The 21,240-nt window shown below is 27.6% G+C and overlaps 1 protein-coding gene across 4 annotated transcripts in view; it reads right to left on the bottom strand.

The window, feature by feature from the left end:
- LOC106688174 (MyTH4 and RhoGAP_KIAA1688 domain-containing protein RhoGAP93B) overlaps positions 1 to 20,690 on the bottom strand; it is a gene marked incomplete at its 5' end in the record, with an annotated part of 32,657 nt that extends 11,967 nt beyond the window's left edge. The window contains 9 exon segments of one of the 4 annotated variants that reach the window (XM_067048110.1): positions 819 to 962; positions 2,359 to 2,436; positions 5,779 to 5,888; positions 15,642 to 15,740; positions 18,356 to 18,631; positions 19,155 to 19,304; positions 19,399 to 19,484; positions 20,265 to 20,383; positions 20,512 to 20,690. In XM_067048110.1, coding sequence (XP_066904211.1) covers positions 819 to 962; positions 2,359 to 2,436; positions 5,779 to 5,888; positions 15,642 to 15,740; positions 18,356 to 18,631; positions 19,155 to 19,304; positions 19,399 to 19,484; positions 20,265 to 20,383; positions 20,512 to 20,690 — 1,241 coding nt within the window. 4 annotated transcript variants of the gene reach the window in all.
- Positions 20,691 to 21,240: the final 550 nt, after the last annotated feature.

Below are 21,240 nucleotides of genomic sequence, written 5' to 3'. Positions count from 1 at the left end.
TTATTAGAACCCAAAGTATCTCTTATATTTGAAATAAAGTTATAAAACTAGCAAAAATTCTTTTTATTATATTTTTTAATATTTATAAAATTATTACAATATATATATTTTAGGTTCACTAATTACATATAAGTGGAAGTAAAACAGAGGGTATTGGTTGTCAACTGCAGCTAATTTTAATTAAAGAATCAATTATCAAGGAAATACTTAACTTTCAGAACCAATCTTATTTGAGTACAAGCAACTTATACAACCAGTCCTTACAAGTCTATGACTGGCAAAAGGCAGAATTAAAACTTCTAATAGTCAACAATTTTTATATATATATATATATATATTTTACCTACCTATTGTAGGCCCTATTGATCTACCTAGGATTACCCATCATTAAACTTAACTATAGGAAATTATAGAGATAACACTGCCCATAATATCTGTTAAGAGTGGAATATAAATGGCAGCAACCTTAAAAATTATTATTAAAAAAAAAAAAACTTGTTTCATTTAAACACCAATGATCCAACTAGCAAGAAAGAATAAACGTTTATAAATAAACTAAGCAAGTACATCTGATAAACTTTTTGTAAACCAGAAAAACCTGATTATTAACTTCATAATTAACTCATTAACATAAAATTTTATTTAAAACTTTACATTAAGAACTAAATTTAAAACAATAACAAGTCATAAATAAATATTGTAATTAAAAGTAATATTTAAACTTCATTAATTGAAACAATAACAAAAATTAAAACCGAGGAAGTAGAACATAGCTAAACTTAAATACAATACACAAAAATAAATCAATGAATTCTTACTTTTGACCAAGACAGAAGTTCTCGAACAGAAAACTTCTTCCTAAAGATGCCTTTCTTATGAATATTGAGGTTATCTTGAGCATATTTTTCAATATCACTGTCCGATGGTAACTTTTTCTCCCTGTTTAAGACAAGTCGGGACAACTAAAAAAAAAATAAAAACAGTATATAACTACAATATTATAGTAACAAATAAACAGAATAAACTAATTCTATAAAAAGTAGGTTGAAATAATTATACAGTAATCCTCAAAACAAAAATAATTCTGGAAAAAGAAATAAAACTTATTTAAATAGAGAACTTAAAATTCTGTGATATAAAGAGGGTGCACCTCAGAGATTATTTCCATCCTCAATGACAAAGTAATGCCATGCATCACAATCAAGCAGAACAATAGCTTTCATATAATGTACTCAGAGATTGAACACGTAAGTAAGCATTTTATCAATAGAGTATTGAAGCAGAATAAAAAAAAATAAAACAAACAGAACTGAAATAAATAATTTCTTAAATACAAGATAAAACAATAAAAATATTACTTTTTTAAAAATGATTATGATTAGTTTAATAATTTTTGGATATTAAATCAAAAAATGGATCATTTATTTAAAAAAAAAAATCAAATGAAATAATTTGTAACTGACAAAAACAATAAAAAAAAAAATTATAATCCCATATAGAAGGGTTGCTAAAGCATTAGAAATAAGTTGATCACTAACTCATACTTGCATAAGAGTAGTTAGTTGCATAAATAAGTCTAGTTACTTGAAGAACATTCACATTTTACAGCGAAAAATGTGCTCGCCAATAAAAAAAAAAAATTATGATAAGCCTATATCAGTACGCAATATATAAATATCACATCAATCCTTAGTACGAATAATAAATTCGTAATATAACAACTCATATAGAGAAAAATTTTGAAGAAGTAAAGCATAATGTTATAAACTAATGCTCTGCATTGTAAAATAATAATAAACCTAAAATACGTGCCTACTCAAAAATAGTCCTTTGGTCCTCACATTTCAAACGATTATTGTTTTGAATATTATTTTAATACATATTTGGTTAAAGCAATGTTGTTGCTTCCTGTAAGAGTGGCCCATAAATATTCAAATAGTACATTAATACAATAAATCCACATGAAAATTTAATTAATTAATGAAACATAACACTATTGTTATTAAATTGTTAAAATATTTTTCCAATTGCACCTCGATTGTTAAATATTACTATTAGCAAAAGTAAATCTTTTAAACTAAAAATTAAAAAAAAGTTTAAGTTATTTCTTGGTTATCAGCATTAATTCAACATGAAATAAAATAACACCACTCTTAAAAACAACACTGAAAAGAAAAGAAAAAATAGCACGCCACAACATAGCCACAGGATTTATATTTATGTCAAGCCTGAAAAAAAATAAATATGAATACACACAAAAACAAGACTGAAAAACTCAATAACACGAAGAAAAGTAGAAAAAATGAAAATAAAATAAATAAATTAAACCCAAAAAGAAAGACAAGTATTAAAACTTACTTGTTCGTACTGGGTAGTTGACATAGGCGATGGAGTATTCGGGAGAGAATGGGCTGATGTATAATATGCTTCTCCCAACTTTAAAAAAATAATAAATAAATAAAAGAAAAAAACAAAATATAAAAAGGAAAAATAAATGAATAAACTAAATAAAAAATTAAAAAAATCCAACTTCTAATAAAAAAATTAATAAGAAATAAAATAAATAAAACAGATTGACAAATCCTTATTAGTTATCCATAAATTATAATTATATATTTGTGTTCAAGTAAAATTTATAACCCTGGCAGAATCAAAATGATATAATGGAAAGAAAAACCAAGATCTATAATACATTAATTCCATTTTCAAAATAAAATAAAATACAACAGAAAAATTTGGTTTTTTAATTAGTTCAAGAATAATTAGAATATAACAAACAGCCATTCCTTCAGTCAATTTTAGCAGCAATGTTTTTATATTGTAATAGGGGAGTATAAAATTACTGTAGTTCAATAAATCAAACCGGCACTGCCAGGTTTGAATTGTTAAGCTCCTCTAATTTTCTACTCTCCTATTACAATATAAAAATTGTCCTACTAGAATTGACCAGCTTGGCCCCTAACCATTTTCGTTTTATCGAGTAAGGTAAAGAAAATTGGTAAAGAAGTTTCACTTCAAAAAAATATAAATATCCCTGCCTGCCCACAGGACTAAAATATTCGAACATTTATTTTATCTCCTCTGTAATTCACTCCCTGCTTCTTCCATATTTTCATTTAAATTCCTCCTTTACAGTCCTGTGATCAGCAAAAAAACAAAAATAAACAAAAAATTATTTATTTATACTGATGTTTCAACCTGAATTTCAGGTTTTCATCAGGGCTATAAAAAAAAGAGATAACCATCATTCAGAGAAACCTACAAATAAAAAGAAATAATTATCTAACAAATTTGGAAATATACATAAGAATGAAATGAAAATAAAAAATAATTAATTAATAACCATGGAATGAGACAACTGATAACAATGTAAGATGAAATATAATATTATATAGATAAAAAGATATGTATAAGACTATATAATACTTAACTAGGACTTACCTTTAAAATATTATAATATATACCTATATATCATAATAGATTTACCTATACAATATTATAATTCATCTTTCATTATTATCAATCTGATAGTGTCTAATTTCATGATTATTAATCAAATATTTTTATTTTTTCAATTAATTATTATGTATATTTCCAAATTTATTAATTTATTCTTTATTTTTATTTGTATATTTGGTGGTTGTTATCTCATCTTGTGCTCTGAATGGTGGTTGTTATCTCTTTTTGTTTTAAAGTCCTCATGAAAAAAACCTGAAATTCAGGTCGAAACATCAGCACAAATATATAATTTTTTTGTTTGTGTTTTTTTCCTGACCGCATCCCCCCCCCAACCATCTCCTCCACTTGTTAATCTATGGTCAACACCTCATTATGTAATTCTTTTATCTTTAATGGAGGATAAGAAATTATTTTATTTTATTTATAGATTTTATATTTATTTATATTTTAGACAATGCATAAATTAAGTTATTTTAATTTTTTTAGTTTCTGATTATAGTGATAGATGGTGGAATGTACTATTACTCCAATAATACACAATATTTAAAAAGTTTCTGGTTCTTTGTTTTCATTAAATTTTTCAATTATGTTATTTTGAAGAGACCATGTCCCAGAATAAAATTTATTTTCTATTTTCTATCATTACCACAAACAATGAGTAATTCATTCTAACATTGAATATCATAAATTATAATACACTAAAAGAAGCAAGTTAAAAAGGAGATAAACTTTAAAATAAAATAAAATAAACACGAAACATCAGTGGGGTAAAGTAATCTTTGAGTTAGCGTTTATCGGAAAAATAATAAGAATTGAATTTATACTTTCCTTATTATGTGTGTCAGCAGGTAATAATATTCCTTCTTGAAAAAAGTACAATGCTTAAAGTATTTAAAAAAAACAAAACAGGAAAACCTGTTGCATAGGGTTATGAATTTAGGGAGAAAAAATCACATAATGATAAAATTTCTTTTAAAGATATTATAGTTAAAATGTTATTCTCATTGAAGCAATCTCAAAATAACAAACAAATTCATTAATATTGTGAAATAATATTGTCTAAATTCAATTATCCAAAGGCAACATACCATTTATTAGGTTAACACATTAAGGAAACTGTTTTTTTTTTTTTTTTTTTTTTGTTCAATTTATTAATTTTCATAAAATGGCAAACATCATTTATGATTATCCCTATCACTAACCAAACAGGGTACTGGTTATTTCTTTCCTATTTTTACAGTATTCCGAATCAATTATTATTATTATTTTAACTGTTTTTTTGTTTTCTTTTTTTAAATAAATAACCGTTTCTAATAAAAGAAAAATAATGAAGCTGAAATATCGGAATTGGAGACATATTATGAAATGAAATTATTTAAAACGGGTAGTATCATTTTAAGATTTTTCATTTCAATATTTTCTGGCTTCTATTAGAGCAAATTATTGTAAAATGTCATGTATTCATCAAAATATTTTTTTTTTCTAATGTACTATAAAGATAGTTTAGAGTATAATTTTACGTTTTCATAAAAATGTTTTTTTCTTCTCCAATACATTATAAAGAAAAGTGATTAGAATTTAATCCCAATTATTAAAATATATACTATATATAAATAAAATATATACAGGATTCGTAAAAAAACAGCTAAAACATCAATATTTATTTTTACTAATTAATTTTTATTGGTGAAAGTATATAACTGTTGGAAAAAAAGTAATAGTAAATATATTATCAATTTATGATGCATTAAAATATAGTTAACAATAAATTTATTTAAAATCAATAACTTCTCTTAATTTTTCAATAATTAATATAAAAGTAATGGATATATTTAACTAACTAAGAGTATTATTATTAAAAATTAACAATAATAAATTTGTGATTCCTGAAAAACAATTCAAGGAATAAATTCTACTATGATCGTATAACGTGTGAAAACAAAACAAAAACACCAACAAATTACCTGTTTTAAAATGATTATTGAACAGTAGTTTGTACAATAGAAAAAAAATTGCTTTTGATTCATGGTGGTGTTAAAATACTAGATTGGAACCAAGTTTTGTAAATATGTAGAATAAAGTAAAATGGAACCATGGTTAAGAGGAATAACCAAATTAACAGATGAAGAACTATATTTTATAACTAATGCTCAAAATTGAAGGTAATTACTTGTGATTAAAAAACTGCTTACTAAGAAGTAGGAATATCATAAGAGAACTAAAATTAAAAAGCTGAGATTAATATAAGTTAGTAAGTACATAAATAATATATACATTAGAAAAATAATGAAATAAATAATCATTTAATAGTAAATATACCTCAGATCTTTCGAGAATAGGAGAATATAAAGGTGGTAACTGAGGGGCTGGTGGGTCTTTGGTTCTTTTCAGTGAAGTATGTTGCGTTTCGTGAGGTGGTACTATAGGATCTGAAAAATAATAAAACACAACTTGCATCTCAAAAATAAGACACTGACTCACTATTTATAACAGTTCAAAAACCTTTAAACTATGTTAGCTCAGTAAAAACTGTGAATAATTATACTGAAAAATAAATGTAGCTGTTAGAAATTAATATTATCATGATGGCATAAAAAATGTTATGAAATGAAAGAGTTCAGTGAAGATTTGTTTAAATAAAAGAAAATGAGAGACAGCCAAAACTCAGTGACTCCAAAAACCCTAGATTCCAAAGTTAACTCCATCCCCAAATGCATTTATGTACAAAATTGAACAGTGTGATCTCTTAATCTGAACTTCACTTTACTCCAAAACACTGGAATAGAAGAAAAAAAAAAGATCACTTTTATTGATAAAACTCAGCAGGCAATAAAACGTTTGTAAAAGGCTTTTATAACTTCCCGATTTATAGGCACATTATTGTAATTACCATGAAAATCGAAAGTTGAAATTTTAACATAGTTTCCATATCAGGTAATCTAATTTCTATGAAAGTGTGCTTAATATTTTAGTTGGAATCGTGTATACTAATATCTTTTATAGAAATAATCTGATTCTATAGAACTAATTTAATTAATAATAGAAATAAGTACAATACAATTTTATTGTTGAACTAATTATGCTTTATCACTTTATTTAAATAAATCCATACAAAAAATAATTTTAATTTATACTTTTTTTCACTTATAAATGAACAAATTTATAATTTTAATAAATCAAATCATGACTTAGCATTTACATGGCATGTAAAAGAAAACAAAGGTCGTAGCCGCCCAAAATACGGCTAGTTATCAGATTACATGTTATAGACCAGCGATGTTACAAGACTCACAGCACTTAACAAAAGGTTAATGAAAAGAGAGTGATAGTGTGTGTGAGTGAGAGATAGAAAGGAAATGCAACGAAAAAGACGCAACTGTGGTTGGATTTCCCGGAATTGTTTTCGTTCATTTTTCTACCCAACAACAATACGTACATATTTTCTGATGAATCCTTTTAATAAGTGCGGTAGAATATCCAACAGCGAATTTAGTTTGTCTTTTGTTCTTAGTGTCCAGTGAAGAGTTTAAAAATGAGTGAAAAAAACAACAACATAAAACGTTATCCAAGAGTAACAAGTTAAGCGTTCGTTATATTACGTCTCGAGAAAGCAGAAACTTCTTTCAATCTGGCCCTCGAGTTTAGTATTGGTAATTCGACAATCTTGAAAAATAATGGTACAAAAATTCTTTTATATACACCAGCCTCTAAGGAAGGTACAGGCGATGTACACAAGTAGTAAGCCACTCCTTGAAGACGCTATTTATGAATGGTTTTTACAGGAACCTTAAAGTGGCACTCCTCTTTGTGGCCCAATTTTAAGGAAAAAAGCCAAACTTTTCCAATAAAAATTTATGTAACTGATTTCAAAGAATTGGTTACCTCAACATCACCTGAGAAAAATTATCACAGTATAGTATGACAGCAGAAAATTTATGAAGTGATCACAGCTCAAAATCTTTACCAAAGCAGATTTACAATGCTCATGAAAGTGTCCTTTCTTTTCTTTTTTTCTTTTTGGAGACTTCTGCCAGAAAAAACGTTATTTCATAAAAAGGAAGCTCAAGCCCCTGTTAAAAAAAATATATAGAGTACTATATATACTAAAAAATTGAGCTCCATCACCATACAGCTCTACTCTCATATGTAATTGCACAACAAGAAATCCTTACGACATTCAAAAATTTGAATTTCAAAGATGTGTTATTCTTAACTGCAGCTAGGGAGGGAGATCAGTAAAAGACCATATGCAATGGATGGAATCCTTGTTAGGGAAAGATAACATCCATCAAGTATCAACAGACAACAATGAAGAAGCCAGCTGATAGAGGATTTCGACCTTGATTAAAAGTATAAACCCTGATGCTTCAATCAATGATACAGATGAGTCCACATTTAAAACTGATGAGAGAAGTTTCTGCAGGTCTCAGTAAAAAAAAAAAAAAAAAAAAAAAAAAGACTCTCCTATAAAAACTTTCTATTGTCAAATTTCCAATAAAAATGTACAATAAATAAAATAGTAATGTACTTTCATATTGCTATATTTTTTTTACATCATTTTCCTAATACTTTTAATTAGTTCATATTACGGAGATTACACTGTACTTAACTCGAATACCACTCTATAGCTCGAAATGTTACCAGCCACACTGTCAATAACAAAATTTTAGTAACAATTTGATGCCTATTATTTATATCAATGAACAATGAAATGCCAATAACATAGCTACTTCATTAGTATTATTTTAACACATTATTGACAGGACACAATGTGTTAAAATGAAAGTTAACACATGTTTTTTGTGCCCTTACAACTAGATATACAATTCAGTTCGCCAATTTAATATACTCAATAACTCTGAAATTCAACTCAATGTAAAATCTCCTATCTTCAACTTATCGAGTTTTAATTGTAGAAATAAATAAAAAAAAGGTATAGATAATTCAATAAAAAATAGATGGTAAAAATAAAATTTACAAAAGAAATTGACGGGGTTCCATGAACCTATGAAAAAAGAACATTTATAAGAAATTAGAAATATATACTGTTTATACATATATATATATATTAAGAATTACATGGGTTGCAGAGGCAAGAGCAACAATTTCGGTGCCATAGATACAGGAGGATATACATTTGAGCAATAATAGAGGTTTAAGTATTTAGGGTCTACAGTAACTAGAAAAAAGTGGGTAATGCTTGTTTTTTTAAATTTCAAAATCGCTTAGATCATGCCTTCTGTTCAGAAACTTAAAAGTAAAAATTTATAACACTATCATCCTCGTGTAAAATATTAGTACTGAAGAAGGATGAGTTAGTTGAAGAATTTAGAAGGCTGCACAATGCTGTATGCTTCAGGTGATAGCACTGCAGTGAATAACAAGGGCTTGTTAAGTTGTACGGTTTAGTAACTAACTTATTTCCAAAAAGTTGAAACAGAAGTCGGCATATGTCAAATTAAGTTAAAGAAAAATAAATGAAATGGATTATATAGATATTGAGAAAAAACGTTAATGACAACTTCAAAACAAGATGGAATAAATATATAAATGGTATGAAAGTCCAACATGATTATAATCCAAGCAAGCAGCCAAATTCAATCTGTTTTGATTGTCCTCCAGTCATGGTGCAACTTTCAACCACCTGTAAACCAACATATTTTCACTTTTCTTTTTTCATTAATTTTACATCAGAGACTGATTATAATTAGCGCCATGAGATCTAATGCAGCTGAAACATTGAATGGAGTAAGTACTCCTTAAGCTTAGAAGGGTCGTCCCAGGCCAGATAGAGCCAATAATTTTTTTGAAGAAACACAACATCCTCAAACATAATAAATTTTTTTAATTTCTTTATAAATTTTTCAAAAGACTAAAAACAAGAAAAAATCCCTAATTTGTGCTATTCATAAAACATAATGTGTATCACATCATTTACAAATGTAACTACTAATTTATAATTCATATTATTTACTTAATTAATTTTGCACAAGGTTTCAGGATTACCTGTCCATTTTCAAGTCTCTAATCCCCAATAAACCTTCTCTTACTCTTATCATGAGGATTTGATGTAAAATATACACTCGTTTTATGTGTTAACAAAACTACCCTTTATTTGACTATTTGTTTATCCCGAAAATAATTAATACCATATTCATAAAATTAATTATTTCCTTAATGATGCTCTAAGACCCATTTCTTTTTATGAACTAATAAACTATTTTGATCCCCTCTGATTTCGTTCGAAGATGACGCACGGCAGGTTGACAGGGCTCTACAGAAAAGGAAAAATTTTTTGTTGAGATCAGTTGAGCCATCTTGAGATAAAATATGTAATAAAGAAATAATTTCTAATATGTTATTTTAATTATAAGATTAGACAATTACTTACTATAAGCCTAAATGAATGATAAAACTCAGCACCGATCTTTGCATTAATTGTGAAAAGAAAGGAGGGCTTTTATCATTGACATAACTCTTTGCTTTTTAGGATATTTTTAAACATTTATATCTATGTATAGTAAATTAATTATAAAGGAACAAATGTATTAATAAGTAATAATTTATTAATTAATGCTTTAATTATGTAAATTTATAACACCTTTGGACCTCTACTCTATTTTGTTTATTTTATTTTCTTCACTATATTATGAGGTGTAGATAGTTGACCGTAGATTAAAGATTGGAGAAGTTTATCGGGGGTGCGGTCAGCAAAGAACAACATAAATAAACAAAACGATTTTTATTTATTTTATGCCAACGTTTCGACCTGTTTCAGGTCTTCATCAGGGCTATAGAACAAAAGAGATAACAACAACATTTAGAGAAACATAAAATTTCTTTAAAGACCTTTCTTTCACCCGATCCTTTCTTAGTTGACATAATTACCACCAAAGCCGACAAAGGAAACAAGACTGTCATTATGAACTGCTCCGACTATAATGAAAAAATGACACAACTCCTATCCAATGTTTCCACATACTCCACTATGTCCCGTGACCCTATACCTTCATTAAAAACCACCTTTAACAAACATCTTACAGATCTCTTAAATTCTTAATTTATTAATTATCCCACATACAGGAACCTTATCTCATATAATTCAGTTGACCCCCGTTTTTATGGCCTTCCTAAAATTCACAAACCTATTACCCCCCCTCCGTCCAATTACTTCTAATATCAATTCCCCCACCGTTAAACTTAGTAAATACTAACTGCCCTCTTTACTAGCTCTCAGCCATGACAATCCATATGACATTCACAACTCTTTTCACCTCTGAGATCATTAGGCCTCACCATTCCAGACCACTACATTCTCACTTCCTTTGACGTTGAAAGTTTATTTACCAATATCCCCATAGATAAAGCCCTAATTTTAGTAGAATCCAACAGGTCAACCATTGAACCGCATACTTCCCTAGACCTTTCTTCTTACCTTAAGTCTCTCCAACTATGCTGTGAATTCGGCTACCTCACATTCCAGGGTCAATTTTTTAAACAAATTTCAGGCTTGGCTATGAGTGATCCTCTAACCCCCGATCTTTCCAATATTGTTCTTTACGATTTACTCAACTCCGTTATTCCACATTTTTCCAATGACATCATTTTTATTAAAAAATATGTTGACAACCTCCTCTTATTACTGAATCCTAATAAAATCATCAATATCTAACTTGCTTTCAAATCCTACCATCCTTGCTTACGTTTTACAGTAGAATCAGAAACAAACAATTCGCTACCATTTCTTGACCTCCTCATCATAAAAAAACACCAATAACACTATATCTACCGACTGGTTCACAAAACCAACTTACTCAGGAAGACTTCTAAATTATCACTTCCAACATCATTACCATCAAAAACTAAACACAGGCAAAATTCTTATTCATCATGGTTTTTCCCTCTGATTCCCAATTTCATGATAATAACTATCTCCGCATTAAACATATTCTCTTAAACAACAACTTCCCTCCTAAAATCATCGACAAACTTCTTTACACTTATAAAAACCGTACCCCATCTACACAAAATTCTCTACAATCTTTTTCCATCCCCCTATACAGATCATTACCTTACATCCCCTTTCTTACAGATAACATTCATAAACAATCGCGTTCCTCCATCCCTAACCTCCGCCTTGCATTCAAAGCCCATAACAAACTGTATTTACACCAATCTTCAAGTTGTGTACCGTATCCCCTGTTCCACTTCTAACTGTAATGCATCCTACATTGGCGAAACAAAAAATTTGCTTAAAGACCGCATAACCCAGCACAAATATTCCCTCTCCTCCCATAACTTCACGGCTTCAAAATTATCCGAACATAGCTTAACACTCTTTTGATTTTGACAATACCTCCATACTAGCCTCTGTCCCTAACCACGACAAACGATTGTTATCCGAAAGCATTTTGATACAATTAGAAGCTTCCCCAGTCAATCACAAAACAGACAAAAAAAACTTATCTCTAGGCAATTCCCTAATAGTTAATTTATTAAAGCATCCACAATTTATTTTATTTTATCTATTATTATTAAATTTTGGATTTAATTTTTTTTTAAAAAAAATTGTTAACTCTTATCTTTATTATTATTAATTTTTATTCATAATGTTTTACCTTTGGGTTCCATAATTTTACATATCACCGGTTTCATGTTTTTTAATCTGTAACTTGATTTCAATTTTCATCATTGGCATTTTTTATCAACTGTTGTGTTATAACGGTCTTTCTTGACACGTACGTTTTTAGCTAATACTTTGTCTGTCAGTCGCCCTCTCTGATGAGACTTTCTAAAAATCAATCAGTTTTAGGCCTACCTTACAACGTGAGTCTTCTTTCCGTTATCATATTTCTTGCATTATTCTTTTCCCATTCTCCATATTTTACCTTTTTCCTATTTTACAAACACACGCACACAAACATATTTATATTTTTAGGTATAGGTGTATAAGTTAATAGTCACACTGTAATTCAGATATAAGTCACTCACTACATTCTGTCATATTGTTCAATTTGTAGATTCAATACTTGTTTTTTCAGTTTTTTAGACACTACTTGCATATCTTATATTATACATATCTTCTTACTTACCTGATATTATATTTCATCTTTCATTGTTTTCAATCTAATACCATCTAATTCCACGATTACCAATCAATTTTTTTACTATTCAATTAACAGTTATCAATTTTTTGTCATTTGTGATTCAATTCAATATTTTGTATAATTCCAAATTTGTTTGTATACTATTCCTTTTCAATTTTATGTTTCTCTATATGTTGTGTTGTTATCTCTTTTGTTCTACAGCCCTGAAACTCAGGTCGAAACATCAGCATAAAATAAATAAAAATTGTTTTGTTTATTTATGTTGTTCTTTGTTGACCGCACCCCTCAAACAAACTTCTCCAATTCACTATATTATGTTTACTGTATCCATTATTTTAATTGTAATTCATATTTTTATATAATTTCTCATCATTTATGTAGTTATCATTTAGCGTCTGCCTATATTTAATATTTCCTTAAATTTATCCAAAATAATCTTTACTTAACCATTATTTATATCTTTTTCCCTTCAAATGTAATGTATATGTTAAATGCCTGTTCCCCACTCTGTTGGTACTTCGCACCCACCTTAAGCTTATTCTTGTGGTTCCTCCATTCAATAAGAGGAGTGTCCTATTTCGTTCATTATTTTCCTAGTATCTTGACCTTTATTTTATTCTTATTTCCTGTCTTTTAGTGTATACTGCCTATTTATATTTCTTTTTTATTTGTAATTATTTCCGTTTTCATTAATCATCTAATATATTTTTGTATTTATTGTCTATTTATACTTTTCACTTAACATCATATTTAATTTACTTTGTTTATTATTACATAAATGTTCACATATTAAACCATACTTTAGATTAATTTTATTCCAAGTTATCTATTCTCTTACTTTGTTCCATTATTTCAGTCATTTCTATCTTTTTTAGCCCCCCTGTTTTGAGCTTTATAATCCGAACTTTCACCATATCAAGATCATCTTACATATATCACACAAGGTCAATTAAGATATTTTAATAACGATTTTTTGTTTTAAATACTAACAGTATTCAATTTGAGAGGCACTGGACCAGAACAGTGTTACGAATCTTGTATTATAATTATTCTTTTTTATTATGATGGTTCAAAAAAGTTCTAATAAATTTCAAGGAGAAAATAGCACCAAATAATATTTCTCACTATTTATACTTTTTTATTTTAATAATACATGTTTTGACGATAATACATCATCAGGGATGATGAAACTGAAAAATATATTCACTTTAATTATATTCCATAAGTTATAAATCGATTAATATAACATATCATCAACCTGTTTTATACTGCATTTGAAATAAACTTTATAATCTCAAAATAATGACAATTATAATTGGACAATCGTCCAACCTCAACTTAGTTCACTAATTGTCACCAAGGAAATAAATAACAATTATATATATATATATAAACCAATTCTTGGATTTCCTGATCTTAGAAAACAAAAAGTAAAATTACCCGATTCTAAGCCTACTAATTCTTCCAAAAACAAATTAATCATGCTAGTTTCAGCTAAGTTCCTCTGATAGCCATCTTATGAAGCCATATGGTTTAAAAAATAATCATACAAGAAGTTAACAACATGGTTACGATTCAGTCAGATTGATACTCCGTATTGTAATCACACAGTGTATGTATGTGTTGAATGTAACCTTCAACCTAACGATTCTCAACTTGATATTTGAGCCATTTATTTGATAGTTTATTAAAATTTACATATTCCTCTGAGTCATTTAATTAATACTGAGTTGTTATAAATTAAAAAATGCAAAGACTGAATTTACAGAGTTAGACATTCTGTCAAATGAAAGGCTCGCTCATTTCCTTTAGAGAGGGGAGAAAAAATATTTTATAATCTTTACGATTAACTAGAGATAGGTACGATTCTTACCAACTGGGAGAATTAGCCAGTCCTAACCCGGGTTGGGAAGATTGAATGAAAAGATGAAATTATAGGTGATATAGGAAATATTGGATAAAGAAGAAAGAATATAGAGATTTATTAGGGAGGCTAGGAAATAAGTGGGTAGAATCAAAATAACAAATAGTGAGGAGAGAGTAGATAATTATTTCTTCACAATGGGTGAACAACAGAAAATTATCTTTAGGTGATAACACTGTTTTCACATAGCTATACCAGAGAAAATCCGTATGGATAATTTAAGCACCTCCAAAAGGTATCTTAAATGATACCTTGAAATTCATTTTGCCAAATAAACAAAATGATAATATAAACATGATAATAAATAAAACAGAATTAATAATAATATTCATACTTAAGTAATAAAATATAGCATTAAATAATTTATAAACATGAATAAAATGAATTTAATGAGCATGAATGCTTTCATACACAGTCCTCCCTTCATTGATCATAGTGATGAATAGGTGTTAGTAACAGAGAAAATTAAGTTATATGCAATCAAAAGTTTCACATTCAAAATAGAAATAAATAAAAAAAATAATGAATGATGACTTAATATGAATTAAAATCATGGGTGTACTGAACTGAGGGTGGATGTCAGAATATTAAAGTAACAACAAATACAGTACATTTAATTTTAATTATTTAGCAGTTTCCATTTTGGGAAGATGAGAAAAAAATTCTGGAGTCATAACAACATAAACTAAATAATGTTGGAAACGATAAAATATAAAAAATAAAATGAGTTCTTTAATACATATCTGATAAAAAATTAACCAAAATAACTTTAAATTTCATCAGTCAGTATCATTAACATTTCAATAAATGGAACAAAAAGAAACCCAAACAAGTAGCAACAAACACACTAATCCCTCACATTCATACATGAAAAATGAATCATTAGGATGAAAAACATAGGCAGCACTAAAGTATACGGTTTCTGCCATAGAGGTTAAGAAAAAAATATTATTCCAATTTTTAAAAACTAATTATACCATAAATCCATTCAATTTTTTATTAATGGTCCTTTTATGATCAAAAAATCTGAACTATTTGATGTACCACCCTTTAAAATAAAATATAAAAAAAAAAATAAAAATGTACCACCCTTTAAAATAAAATATAAAAAAAAAATAAAATAAAAAACAAAACAAAAAAAAAATACCTACTTGTAATAGGTCTGACAGTATGCTGGGAGACTCTTGTATTGCAATAAAGACTTGAGCTATGATCAATAAGAGAAGGAGTGTCAGCATAATCTGCTGTATCTGAAAGCAATACAAACTTCTTCAATAGAATATATCACTTATTTAAATACTTATCAGTATCGATCCAGTAACGATTTAGATCAATATTCCATGAAACCTTAATGGTATAAAGTTCTTGAGGTTTAGCTCAACATTTGCTCGCTGAAATTATATAATTCCAATAAGATTTGTATTTACAAAGAGACTGTAGCATCAATTTACAGCACTAATAGTCATTAATGCCTAACTTCTTATGAACAGGGTACTTATTTAATATATGCTAACAATAAAAATAGCAGTAAAAAAAGTTATATAAAAAAGAGGAATAAAACTAGTTAAATTATTATTAAATATAAAATGATTGACCACGGTTTTCAAAATATGAAGAAGATGGTCAGAGGTGCGGTCAAAAAGGAATAAAAAATAGTTAACAATTTATTTGCTCCGTTCTTAAACTCGACAGCCCTGCAGAGTGGGGTTAAATGTCAGCAAATTACTATATTTTTCGTTCCCTTTTTACTGCACCCCCAACACACTTCTTTATATTATTAGTTATCTATTATCACAACTTTTACATTAAATTAAAAATAAATCAAGAAAATTATGAGCACAGCCTTAACTTTTCTCCTTTACTCAGCTCACTACTGCAGGAAGTACTATAGTAAGAAGTACTTTTTAGTTGATCATAGTTAGATAAGAAGCTTTGAAATAAAAAAATTGTTAAAAAGATTAACTACCAACATAAAATTTAAAAAACAAATCTTTTAGTGTAAAAAAATTGGTAATATTCTGCACGTCCTTCAACAGCATATTAAATCAAATAACTTATTTATTAATTTTTAAACATATCTTTCCTATAAAAACAAATGCATTTCAGTATCTAAAACTCAAAGTTTAGCAGGAAAATATTTATTCAATGAGTTATAACATTTTTACCACAAAATATTCGGTTTTATAAAATAAATCAACAAGTTTTCATTGAATTAAGATAAATAGTTTTGGGAAGAAAGAAAACAATTTAAATGATTTTTGTAACAATAATAAGAAAATGTATTTTTCTCTTCCAATTTTTAAAAACTGGATCAAACAAGAATAGGATCATTTCATATAAATATAAGCGCTCTTGCTTCTCCCATTTATACCCAATGAATACAATATTTCACCACTGGGCATAAATGGGTTAAATATGGAACTGAAGAATCGCCTTTTAAAATATATAACAGCTAGAAGTTAAAAAATTATACTCTCATACAATCGATTTGTAATCAAACAAATACAACATAATGGTGTTGATTACCTGTAACTCTGTTATGAAAATTTTTTACAGAGTAGAAATATCTTTATTGAGATGTCTTAACTAAGTTCGATCCTTGGATATAGGGAATGATGAAGGCAGAAACAAGGCAATTTTTACTTTAATAAACTTGCGAATTTAGTGATCCCAGAAAAAGAGAAAAAATTAAACTGATCAACATATTTCCTCTACTTTAGGTATTTTATTTTAATATTTAAAATATGAGTCTTCCACAATGAAAGACACAATTAAAAAACTAATACATAAAATATCTATGATTGGTATACATTTCTGTTATGCACTAAAAGAGAAAACAAATCAGCAATATTAAATTCTTTCTTTAAAGAAAATTTTTATTTATCACAAGCCACAGTATATTTGTAGACTAACACCTATAGTAAATAAAATGTACATTTCATCCGGTTTTCTATTTCTTTACAAATTAAAGCTGTACATTCAGGATTCAGAACATGAGAAAGAAAATGCCTCTCTATCCATAAAGAGTATTATCTCCTGTCTTTGTTGCTTGAAAATTCAGCAAGAAAATTAATAAAACATGTTTTGATAACATGTATAACAAATATTTTATTCATTCCAGATAACATAAAATCACTAATTAAGTAATTTCAATAGTAAACTCATCGAACATTAAAAACTAGCTCATTAATCACAACTGAAAGCATCACTAGATCAACCTATTGCCTTATATTGACCTATATTGCCTTTTTTCATGAGAGGATGCATACTTTGGAAGTGGTTCAAGGTCATCCTAGACTCTGGCTGATGGAAAAAATAAAACAGTTTGATATAGCATACTCTTCTTAAAAAGTATTACTGTCAAAAAATCACTACATAATCAAAAACAGTACATAGTAAAAAAGATTTAAATAGGATGAAATTCTTCTACATTTCTTAAATGAAAATCAACATTAAACCTCATTCAGAATAACCGCTAAGAGGAAATTATATATACATAAAAGAATCTGAATCACATCGCACCATCAATAAGGCTAAACCAAAAAATTCTTAAAACATCCAGTTTAATTTTCTAAATAAACCTGATATATTAAAACTAAATTATTAAAATCACTAATCAGTTCTCCTCACAAGCAGCATGGATTTAATTACTTCCAATTACTGATTTAATCCCTTAGGAAAAACAACTGATAGAATCTGAACTTGTGCCTAACAAACAACACACCATTATATAATATTAAGAAAAATACTTTGATACAGTTAAAGAGTCGATCCAAGATTTTTAATGTACCTGAATATTGGATATTAGGGTGGATTAATGTAGCCTCTGTTGAAATTAATGTAAACATGATGATTATTAATTTACCTGAATAGTGGGGTGGATCAATGTAGCCTCTACTGGTATTAATATAAACATGATGATGGACAGTAGGAAGAAAATCGGGGTCTAGTTCATCAAGGACATCATCTTCTTCAGATGAGCTCTCCTGATTAGAAACTGCTTCGTCGTCGGCGAATTCGTCAGAATCATAATCCATACCGTCTCGATGTCCCTTCCCAGTGCCTCCTCCACCTCCATCATCATCGTCTGAATTAAGAGAATCCGTTTCTTCTTCGGGTAACTGTCCAAACCTGTAGCAGCCTTTTAACAAAAATTTGTTACTAAAACTTAATAATCTTAAAAACAAAACAAAGAGTTGACCTTAAAATAAAGATTGGAAGACTTGATTTTGTTTTGTATTCAAAGAAAAATTGAAAGTAAAACTTTTTAAGTTTTAACGTAAATGTTTTATAATATGTTATTATTTTAGATGTAATATATTAGTACTAATTTAAAACAATTTTTAATATATGAAAATAACAAAATTCTAAAACATTAATGATAATTCCAACTTTATTATCCACTATAAAACCAGGAATCAATTGAAAACTATAGACCAACAGGCAGAGCTCATAAAAACAAATTAATTTTACATATTGAAATAGAACTCTTGATACTTTGAAGTTTAAAGACAAAAGACTGCATAAAAACAAAAAAAGATTGGAACTACTTCACCAATAGAATGAAGAGGAACCATATAAATTATCCAATTACTTTAACTATTTTTTAATAATACTCAGCTTTATAATATATAATATTCAGAATTTAATAAAATTCAGCTTACCAGATGATTTTGCTTGCTCTACAATATATCTGTGCAACGGAATTATATGCGGTTGTAATGGAAGACCCGCTCCATAATCTTCTTGACTTCGATCGTCTAAGCTACTTGTTTCGCGTTTTGATTCGGCTAATTCAAGAATTGTACCAGTTTCTAGAAGGAAATAAATCATTAAAAATTTAATACAAAAATTATCACTTATTAGTAATACACACAATTAGTGACTAATTTTTAACAATCTTCTTACCTTGATCTGAACTATGACCACTAGGTTGTTTTTTATTAGATGTTCCCCAAGCACCATTTGAATCCTCAATATCACTTTGAGTCTCCCTAAAGAACAATAGTTTAAACCACAAATACTATTTAATTTATCAAAATTTCACAAAAAAATACAATAAATTAAACAAATATGTGGACAAAAAATAAATTTAACTTTTAATTAGTTAAAAAAAATTGACTGCTCCACAGCTAAACCGAAGAGAGGAATAAGAGATAATTCCAGCCTAGGTACAGGATGTTTCATTTAGCCCAGTAACGGGGATAATAAGCTTTTATTAGACTGCATACCTCATCCCCTTAAATAAGATCTCTAACACCACTGATGGCATGTTAATATTATAAAGGGATTTCAGGAAAAGGTAAACTATAAATTAAATAATTTACTTTATTATTAACATTATTCTGAACAAGATAAATATTGAAATAAAAATAATGCCTGAGAGAATATATTTGAATGGTCTTTACTATTTGTTTCAGTTCTTAAAATATAAATTTTAATTAAATAACCTGAAAAACTGTTGAAAATATTGTATAACTATTTTACTGTGAATAATTATTAAGAAATTGAATAAAGATAATTTTATTTAAGTATCATTTCATTGTGTGATTGCCTGTAAGGATTGTTTAAATTCAAGGTAAGGCATTATTTAAAAAAAAAAATATTGAACAATTAAAAATATAACTCTCTTTTATTATTAATATCTTTAAAAAATTTGAATTTCTTTCAATTTAATTATATGTTGTATTGCTTTTTTCGGTATAAAACTTATTAAGACATTAAGAAGTAAACATATTATGAACACAAATCAGAACAAAAAAAAAATCAAGTACCTCAATGGACGAGAAGAATGTTCATAACTTAATTTAAGAGGAGGTGGGATGAAATTTGAATATTCTGGACTAAGTTTTGCAGGTGCTGAGTTTTTCATACTGCTTATTTCTTTGTCCAACTGAAAATAATAATAATAAAATTATATTTATACATATGTATAAACATCAATAAAACTAACTTATTCATGCTATAAACATAGCCCAACCAAGATCAAAATTATAAGTTTATATATACTACTGAAGTTACCTGGTCACCAATAAAATATTTTTCATGCATTGCCTCTTCTTCTTCTTTGGCTCTCTGTCTCTGAGCGAATGAATGGCTCCTTGATATGCCATGATTCGAAGCCGAACCAGTCAAAATCCGCTGAGGTCTTTGAGTAGAAACTCGATTTTCTTGACCAAGGCTATAACCACCACCAATACCTAACAAACAAACTTAACTTCAGGCCTTTTTAATTTAAATAAAATTTAGTTATAATATATGATAAAATGATATATAGATCTAAACACCTTTTAGTTTCCACTGAATAACCAGTAACTATTCAAACAATGTACCACTAAAATAAAGTGATATTAATTATAAAAGTAATATATACTTAATTTAATTTACTTAACTCAAAAATTGATTAATTTTTTTTTGGTTTTAAAATACAACATTTTTTAATACATTTATATTTAACAAATACAATAAATAATAAAAAAAGTATCTAAAGAATATATGAGATGGTCGGTGGAACAACCAATAATGACCACAGTTTACTGACTGCACCCCTGACCATCTTATCTTCTCCTAATATTCAAACTCTGACCAACAATAAACACCTAACTAAAGAATATGTTTGTTTTGTTTTTTTAACATGAAACATAAATTTACTATGCTTTAGAATAAAAATAAAATAGTTTTTATTAAATAAATCTTAACATCTCTTTAATCAAACTTGAATGTCATTCATTATACTGATTGTGAACTTTC

This window comes from Halyomorpha halys, unplaced genomic scaffold (genome assembly GCF_000696795.3).
Source record: "Halyomorpha halys isolate HHAL.00 unplaced genomic scaffold, Hhal_1.1 Scaffold1067.1, whole genome shotgun sequence".
NCBI classification, from domain to species: Eukaryota; Metazoa; Arthropoda; class Insecta; order Hemiptera; family Pentatomidae; genus Halyomorpha; species Halyomorpha halys.
This window is presented reverse-complemented; position numbering and strand designations above follow the sequence as displayed.